The sequence below is a fragment of the Dendroctonus ponderosae genome, unplaced genomic scaffold, assembly GCF_020466585.1.
Source record: "Dendroctonus ponderosae isolate FM_Combo_2020 unplaced genomic scaffold, Dpon_F_20191213v2 Dpon_F_20191213_9, whole genome shotgun sequence".
Classification (NCBI taxonomy): Eukaryota; Metazoa; Arthropoda; class Insecta; order Coleoptera; family Curculionidae; genus Dendroctonus; species Dendroctonus ponderosae.
In genome coordinates this window covers 7,692,896-7,702,766 of record NW_026019116.1, presented here as the reverse complement: position 1 = coordinate 7,702,766, position 9,871 = coordinate 7,692,896, and the positions used below count along the sequence as shown (strand labels likewise).

General features: G+C 37.1%; 1 protein-coding gene across 2 annotated transcripts in view; it reads right to left on the bottom strand.

Annotated features, from left to right (window-relative positions):
* The window catches only part of LOC109539372 (trinucleotide repeat-containing gene 18 protein), a 121,709-nt gene that overhangs the window by 110,085 nt on the left and 1,753 nt on the right, over window positions 1-9,871 (bottom strand). Inside the window, exon 2 of one of the 2 annotated variants that reach the window (XR_007282324.1) lies at window positions 5,888-6,837. Coding sequence is in view for 1 of the 2 variants with exons in the window: in XM_048669906.1 (XP_048525863.1) it covers window positions 5,888-5,908 (21 nt within the window). In the remaining variant the exon portion in view is untranslated. Of the gene's footprint in view, window positions 1-5,887; window positions 6,838-9,871 lie in introns of those variants that run through there. The other variant, XM_048669906.1, reaches the window with a different exon arrangement.

Sequence of the window (9,871 nt, the reverse complement as noted above, 5' to 3'; positions counted from 1 at the left end):
CAAAAATAATTTGTAATCAATCCAATTTTTCCAAAGAAAAACAATTTATAAAAGAAATTCTAAATTTCAATAATTATCCAAATTCTTTTATTGAACAATGTTTCAACGAAATTGAATTCCCACGAACAAAACAAACTCAAAATAAACCTATTACGAACCTTTTCATTCCATTTTTGAGACAGAAGAGAGGCAGACAAAAATTTTTGAGGCGAAATACCCAAAAAGAAGTTTGTAAAAAAATGATTCCGCCTCAACAATATAGAACTTATCAATAATCAATATCTTATTTGATATTTTAGCACAATTCGTTTTTTAAATAAGTTAACAGTTACTAACAGTTCCTGCTAGAGCGGACAAAGCATGACCACAACACGAAAACTGTGCCCGTTAATAACTCATGTAATCGATTAACTTCAAGTGGAAAACTCTCCAGTTATGTGTGTATAAAATGATTAACCAGTGATATAAAATGTATTTTTTAGTTTCGCTTCATATTTGCAAGAACTATKATTTGAAATAAAGATGCTATTTGTGTTATTATGGTGGAGCGAAGCTGGAAAAGTGCGTTTGTTCACCAATACAATAGCTTGTTCAAGCCCTGGCCTTATTCAATCACATTGCAGGCACTGGTGCTTTTGGAGCTTTCCATTGAAATTAACAATAGCAGCGTTGCCACTTGCATGAAGAAAATGTTGAAATATACTTGCGCTAAGACTGTTAAGCAAGGTTTTACACTTTTGACCAACAAGGGATGAATAGTCAAATATTCACTCTAATGCATGAAATAGAAAACACAAGAAGGAAGAAGAATATGACTATTAGACTACGAGTAGTCAGTTGGCAGTTCCACTTGAACATCAGCAAAAAAACGTTTGAAAAACTACATTATCTAAACTTAAATGGCGCAAAACTACAAGTAAATCATCTGATTTTAATCCTAGAATGCAAACTGGAGTCCCACTTTGAAAACGTTTAAAATACTCAACCCCAATGCCCCAATTCGATTGGCACATTCAACTCTTAAAATCTCCCAGAAAAGTATGGAAAGGCGGCTTCGTGGAGTTAGTCCTGAGAACCCCACAGAGGAAAGAAAAGGCCACTTGAACTAATTAACGTAGGAATAAAGTCAAAGGAAAATAAAAACTAATTTAAACGAAAAATCCGACAACCGCGATCAAACTGAGAATCTAAGTTCTTTGTTTCAACCTCACGCATAAGCAGCAGGCCAAATAGAGAACGCACTCTCTGAAAGGGGCTCTTGTAAACGGGTGTTTTGAATAACTGGGTCAAACGCAAACAAAACCCCATAAAGCATGATTAGAATCGCGAGCAAAACCGTACAATGCGAATGCATCGAGGTCGATTACTACCATGAATAGCGTGTAAACCCATCGTGCATAGGCTTTGATGGATCTCGCAGGGGCGGTAATAAAATTACGCGATTTTTTTAAGCACATGGACGATGTTGAGAAACCTACTTGCTATTCATGCAAAATTGTAAAATAACTCCTGCATCAGATCATCTGGAATTCATCCGAAAATGTGTTAAATGGTTATCCGAAAACACCAGACTAGATGATGACAAAAATGTAGATGATGACGCTTCTTATTCTCGATTAAGTAAATTGACAACAAGATTAGCACACTCATTAACTAATAACTCGCCTACGCCTGGGAACATCGATTGCTTTGACCGAGCAAAGATCACTAACTTAAAGTTAGTTTAGCCTCATGTTTATTTGTTAATAAATTGTTTTTATTTGCTTTTTTGCGGTGTAGCGATTTTTCAAATCATCTCAAASSTTTGAGATGATTTGAAAAATCGCTACACCGCAAAAAAGCAAATAAAAACAATTTATTAACAAATAAACATGAGGCTAAACTAACTTTAAGTTAGTGATCTTTGCTCGGTCAAAGCAATCGATGTTCCCAGGGGTAGGCGCGTTATTAGTTAGTAATTTTTTCGCAAAAACCCTACACTAAGCATTTGCAAACATTTCTCTATGAGAGAAACAATGGCGCACAGCATGTGGAAGTCGTAGTCTGCTTCGCCAAGGCTTATTCAGTAAATAAATAATATTAAAATGGGCCTAATTAGGAGATTCTAGTCAAATAAATTTACTATACGCCAACAGATCTATTTCTGATTGGAATGAGCGAAATGCCTCCACGCTAGTCACGAAGTCTAGTCCCGATTTAAACTCGCTCTTTATTGTTTTCCTTGTTGCCGATATTCCGTAAAACCGAATGAACATTAAAACACAAGTTGGTACATTATATAATAGTGAAAATAAGGGAAACGTTCTTGGGAAGCTGGACCAATTACAATAAAAACCATTTTACCTACAGACGAAAAATAAAGAGGAAAATAAAGAAGTTTATTGACCCGCAGAAAACGAACCCACAAAAATGCGCTATTCACTCCCTTGTGTTTATGTAGTATAATTTCAATTGAATAACAACGGACCAGACAAACAAATTGCGAAACATTTGGCAACAAAGCGACCGAGTAATTACTCCATGCCATGTTTACCTTTTGACATCATTACTGCATTACTAATAGTAACAGAAATAGATATCGCGCACCTTAAATCTAAATATTTCGGGTACAATTATAAATCAAACTGTTTTCTATATTACAATAATATGCAACTGCTGGCACAAACCAGACCTGCAGGAAAATGAAATTTTTAATACGCTCCAATCACTTTTTCTGTACTGAATTAGACGAACCGTTAAAAGTGGAAAGGTGGAACCTTAAGAGCAACAAAAAGAAAGATAGACTTACAGCACAGAATAGAACATATTTTGATTATTGTTTGTCAACTCAGAAGCTTTACTAAACTCATCGGCTAAATTTTCCGCATTTTCAGAAACTCTAAACTGTTGCTCCATCATGAAATCCATCAAATGCATTAGCAGAAGTTGCAATACGCACAGTTCTCACTCTCACTCCGAAACTGCACGATTTTCACCACTCACACAACTTAACTTGAAACGTTTTCTTCTTCCCGATTTTTTCAACATATCGCGAAATTTCCCTACACGTTTGGAACAATTTTTGCGTCCAACTTCCAAACATTTGTCAGTATCAATAGGATTTATCAATAGTTCTGCAGTAGCATTTTGAAAGGACGAAATCGATGTTAATCGTTGTTAAATTCACGAGAAAATACTGTAATATTTGGCTAAAAACTGCGGGTTGCATTAGCATAAGCAACAAATTTTGCCATTTTCTGGGCATTTCTTGGTCATTTGATGACCAAAACCGGTTGTCAACCGGTCAAAAGGATAAAAATCGCGCTGACAAACTGTTTTACTCAACCGCGCTTTTCCCGTTAAAAAATCGCCCATTTGAAAATTTCGTATCATTTAAACTAAAAGCGGTAGCAACGTGAAATTTGCACCATATTTAGACGAAAGTTGGCTCTAATGATGAGGAAGGTTTCATGAAAATCACCCGGAATCCTGATTTTTGACAACTTTGTAAACATCAGGATCAAAATGTAAGTTATTTCAACTGCGCCCAATCTGCTAAAAGTTGGTATCTTCCACACTAAGGCAAGTAATAACTTGAAATTGAAGTGTGATTCTTAAATGCCTGAAATATTCGTGAAAATCGCGCAGAATTCTGATTTTTTCCAGCTGCGTCAACATCGGCCTCAAAACGCCCTCTCTAATGGGCTAATGATGCGGAAGGTGTTATGCAAATCACATGTAAGTTCTTTTGTAATATTTTGTAAAGTAAAACACATCAGCATAAAAAATCCGATGTGCAGGTGTTTGGGCAAACAGTTTACATTTTGTACGACACAACAGTCCAGGAAGAAGAATGAAAACGATTTTAGCCATTCCATAAATTTTGTTTGCCTGCGTAGCAGACATGCTTACTAGAAACTGCCGCAACCGCAAAAGTCCGGTAGCGCCGAATAAATTGGGCAGCAAATTCAAATTATCCTAACAAAATGAACGGCAGTTTGAATTTCCCTTTGCGCTTTGTGCCACAGACGCTCAACTCATAAGTTAAACAAGCAAAGTCTAGATGATAGTTCGGAATGGGTGAAATAGTTTTGCGAAACCGACCACTTAAATTGAGTTAATTGATGGCGACAACCGGTAAAACCTCTTCTGTACACTGGCGAAAATTCAAATTCATTCATTCATCATTTGTTAGGCTGTTTCTTTCGCTTTCGTCATTTCCCTTTTAATGTTTTGGGTATTTCTCCGTATTTTTCCACTTCTCTATTTCGATACTTTATTCTTTCCTCAATTAATCTAAGGAGGTTGTTCGCCTTGTCCCCCCTGGAACCCATTTCTCCATAGTCTTCTTTAGAACTGTTTCTAGAACTTTAGAAAAATAACTTATCTCACCTTCGATTCTGGAAAATTTGAGAATTTTTCAGTTTTAGCCAAGTTACCCATTGTTCTAAAGGCTCAAAGTTTCACTGAAAAATGCTGCCAAACTTGAAAAAATTGTGAAAAGTTGGTCGCTTTGCAAAAAGTTTTGAAATCCCTTTCCATCGTCGCATTTGGAACAAAATCAAATGATTTTCTATTAAAAAACGTACAGAATAAGCAAAAGTTTATGAGAGATTATTTGGAAATCGCGTCACCTCAAGTCGTCTGAAGACTACAGAGTTTGATCAAAAAATGTGGTTTTTTAAGTTTGACTGAAAACGGCCTGTTATTGCAAAGGCATATTGTATAATTTAATGTCTGCATAAGCAAGTCAACAAGTGCATTCAAGATTACTGTGACCAATAAAAATGTGGTTGCATCAAGATAAAGACGAAGTCATTAGACTCGACAGCACTAATAATTCTGAAAACTACTTTAAACAGACTGACACTGTCCATTATGTTAACACAAACGACACTACGTAGGCACCGTTATTATTTTTATGCGCTCGAAAATGTCATACTTGTCCGTTCTCTTCATTAAAAGAAATATCTCAGAACGTAAATAAGGTCCTAACGATGTCATATCGCGTCTGCGGGCCAGATAGTGGTCCGCAGAAAACCACAAAATTAAACAATTTACATAAATTTAAGCCAAGTACCCACTTGTTTTTCGATGGTGCACAGATGCAGTACAATTGCGAATTTATTCTACATTTGTACTCATTACAACAGGGTTTTGCCTGAATTTTTTTTCTGATTAAAAACATACTAGAATACAAGCTTTGTTGCATATAAAGACACTAGTATTTTGCAAGTATATTGCTATTTAATCCGCTCCCAAATCTGATCAACTGGACCTCTTGCGAAAGCGCTATAGGTCTGACGTCATAGGGCACGTTGGCCCGTATGTTCATTTGAATCGAATGAAGGTATGAATATTGTTTAGTGGATTATTGTCGAAAATGGCTGATGAAGGATTTTTAAAAGCACAATCAGATAACTCTGTCGCCAATTTACCCAACCGTCCACGTTAAATGTACGGCCACTAAAGACAGGTGAATTCAAGCTGATTAGTATGCCGTTGTATGTAGAAAAAATTAGAATCTATTGAAAAACTAGCCGAAAGGGACATAGACAACCTCTCGGACAAAATAACAGCGACATCCAAACAGTTACCAAAACAACTTTGCACTAATAAAAAACTGCTAAAAAAATAAAAAATTTCTTTTAAACCCAAAAATCGTCACCTAATTCTGTCTCGCCACAAATCTTATATTTTTCGATATTTTTCGTACAAGGGCACGTTTATAAAAATAATTCTGGTACACCGTAGTGCACACTCACTCACGATACAATATTTCTAAGCCAATTTCCCCCCAAAAAAAGTAGACGCTGATTCACAAATGATGTGAAATCGAAAAAAAATTGTAGAATGGTTAGTAGGCCACGAATGAACAGAAGAAGCAAACAAAAGAATGGACACTTACATGAGTCTGTATCCTGCGCATGCGCCGATGGCATGGACAAGTAAACGCTGTCGAAAGTCTTCCGTCCCCCGGTGACAGTCGAATTTGGGTTGACGTATGAAGACTTCGCCCTCTTAAAAGTTTCGGTTCGCGTATTGTTAAGTCGCGTCGAAAATTTCGTTACACTTTCCTTTAAAATGTCGTCACTATCACTATTATTGAAAACTTCGGAATTTCTAACACTATTGTCGTCGGTCGGTTGGGTTAAGTGTCTTTCACCAGATCGGGTCGGGTCGGTAAGGTCGATACTATTGGCGCTTTGAAGGGCTGAATATGAATAGTGAGTTTTAGAACTAGGGGGTATTATGCTAGTATCACTTTTCCTTAAAACTAAACTGGAAGAGGTTATGAGTTTGGAATTATGAGGGTATTTAAACGGTGTGCTGGAGGCCCGGACCACCGCTGTCAAAAAGATGATGACGTAGAATAATAGGGAGGCCAGTGGGTAAGCCGTAAGGGCTCTGGTCGGAATCTTGACCAGCAACCCTTCATACAAAGAGACCACGGTGACGTCAGTGTTACTCTTTGAAGCCTACCTTGATGATATGTATATGGTTAGTCGTAAGGATGCTAATATTCATAGTTCTATACAAATGGGATTAAGTAGTGATGCTGACGTTGTCTTTATGCATAGAATACTAATCTGCTTAAGCGTAAGGATATTATTAATGGAATTACTGTTGAGATTTCTGGTTTGATTATTATTAGTCTTTGATGAATGTGTGCAGCTTATGTTAAACACCGCGCACGCGTTGGATCCCAGTTGAATACGAAGTCTTTTCGAAAAATGGCGACCTTGAGTAAGCTGCATATTTTGGCCGAGCCCTGATGGCTCGGTAGTACCATCTTCTGTTGATGTCTAGTATTTCAACCTAGTTTCGTGAGGCAGAGCAGTAACCAATTCGCAGTACCTGCAACAACACAAACAGCACACGTTAGTGCCACATTCCTCCTATAAATATTCCATACAAAGTTAAATACCTTATTACATATCTACATTTATTTTCAGTGTTTTCGCTTCAGATGCGTACGGTACGTTCTTTAAGCGTGCCCTGATTGACATGGACAGCACGCGGATGGTTGGCACCATGCCAAACAGCCCTATTTTAGAATGACCGAAAGCCAGAAGGTATTTATACAAAATCAAGATGACTGCGACCAGTTGTTGTTTGTATACTTTGTGCTAGTAATTCTTGTGATCACTCTACGGTAAGAATTTTCAGGCTGTAGCTGCGATAATTGGCGCTTTCCTAACTTCAGATCGACCTACTTGAGGCTAGCGATTATTCCTGGGCATGCATTTATTGCACCAAATTACATCTCTACATTTCAATGAAAACATCTAGTTTCGTGTGTCCACATAATTCCAATGGGCTGAATATTTTCCACGCGCTTTCAACATTACAGAGATCTGCAGCACACATTGCAGCTGAACCACTAATAGTGCCGCCGCTAAATTGACATATGCACATGCGCAGTAGGTTTGCAGCAAACCCTGTCACTAATAAGGTTTGTGCCTGCCGTTATTTGTGCACTCGTTGGCACAATTATCATCATTTCTTTCGTTCTTCGCTTATTTTCACCTTCACTTCTTCATTCCACCAATAACTTATCTCGAATAAAATAGACATTATGAGGCAAAAACGCGATTTCTAACATTCCAGTTGCGGAATTAGACAAATGTAATGATACAGTCGAAAGTATCCTCTATAATTGTAAAAAACTATAGGATAGGAAGGAGTTCTCATCTCACACCCTACCTATTTAAGATGCTGGGATAATGTAATTTAAAAATTAATATCAAGGTAATAATGCAACGCAATATCTCCTATAAAATTTGATAGTGATCGATGAAAGTCTGCAATAACAGGGGCTCTATATGAATAATACAAAGCAAAACAAAGTACCAAGGTGGACGCGTCGAATCGTGACAATCATCTTGAAAAAGGACTCTGATTGGACAAGCATGATTGAAAGAGTCAAGAAATGATAAGACTGAGTCCTGAGTAAAAAGTGGTTAAATATGTATGTTTAAACCAGTGGAATTAAAACGATTGGTCGGTTATAATAGCCATATGAGGACCATTCGCCCAAACAAAAAGTCCTTCGCATGCTGCTGCAAAAAAACTGATTGATCTACAAAAACGTAGGTAGACAGTCGCCGGCTGCGATAGTCTTCCTTGACCCCGGAAACAAACGTTGAGAAGCCATTGTTTTTAAATTTGGCCGCTTTTTAAGTAATTTAAATGGAATGTGCTATGGGTCAACGGCAATTCGGAGGTTATTGCCAAACGGGTTTTCGAACATCTCTTTTTCAAGGATAATATTAGGAAATTATAGCACGGCCGCGTTGGTATTGTGTAACAAACATTTTAAGCTGCGTTAATTATATGATGCCTGTGCTTTATTGGATACCTTTGTTTTCAACGCAAACGTGCTGAATGGTTTTCGACGTTTTGGCATGCCAGTTGCACTTAATGGCACCGAAATCAGCAAGTAGGTTAACCCTCAAAATTATAACTGTTAACGTTATACAGGGTGATTCACAACCTCCAACCAACAGGCCCATGGTTAATGAGATACAAATATTTTGCTCACAGGCTACTGTTTAGACCCTCTACCAGTAGGGGTGCGCTAACTGGTTGAGAAAATCTACAAGTTGTTTCTTTTTTCGAGTGTCATAACCCCCTTTACCCCACGAAGTTTTCTGTGGTGCGCCACTGACTTCGACCGGACAAATTTTTGAATTTGGTGTCCAATTTAAGAAGTTTTGTACGTGTTTTGAATGTGTACAAACATAAGCCCAGTAGGGTTTCTGGGTGATTTTCTATGAATTTTCTGATAATTTTTCTTTTGTTCAGCTTTTTTGTGAAACGTTGAAGTGCTAGTGGACGTTTTCTACATTCACATTACACTTGAATACAATTTGGATGGAAGTCAATCAAATGAGAAACCAGCTTCAAAAAGATGGGTATTTCCTTAAATTCCTGCTTTAGTTGACGGTGCTGGTTGAAGATTGTAAAAAAGTTTGCCCTTAGCTGGAAACGCAGCTGTTACTCAAACAGTTTTGCATATTTTGCAAATTGAGTTGTTTCACATAAGTCAAATTCAATCAAAAACTGAATAATTTTAGAACCTCTTACATTATCAACTAGTATCTTTTGTAGTCAGAAAGGGACTGAGATTGAGATTATTTAAATCAATAAATATTTAGGTGTAGATGAAGCTACTTCTATCTTCTACCAACCGATGATTGTCCACCGTAATGCTTTTGTATTTTTCTCTCATAGATATAGATGGTGTCCCGTATGCACATGATCAAAGGGGAATTGCGACATTTTTTGGATCAAAAGAAGACGACCTAACTTTTATCAACCAAAAATGTGTGGCTTCTCCGCTATTGATGGTTAAAGTTCTTTAAAAAAATCAATTTTTTGAAATACCGGGAGAATGGTACGATGTATTTTGGTGAAACTCGCTGTGAATTTGTTCTTATGTAAGACTCATATTTTGATGAAACAGCGAGACTCAAGAATTCACTACTTGTCCAAAACGGCTGAACTCGATTGTTCCATCAAAATATACAGGGTGATTCAAAATTGGCGTCATTCCTTTCAAGGGGTGAGAGAGGCCATTGGGGAGTACGATAAAAATATTGAAAACTTTTTTTTCGAAAATTTCTGGGAGATATTAACAGTTGAAGATCGAATTTAGTTCGTTTGTTTAGCGGGTTTGGGACGGTGAACAGAAACTCTTTATTTTCTTGAAAAAGGCCTACGTTTCGACTATATATTTAGTCTTCCTCAGGGCTAAAAATTACATACATAGGGAAGTTACAAATTGAAGGATTAGAATGTTACATTACGAAAAAAAAAACCATCAAACTGAACAAAAAAGTAAATCAAACAAAACAAACATTTAGATCAGATCAGAAAAGAATTATAT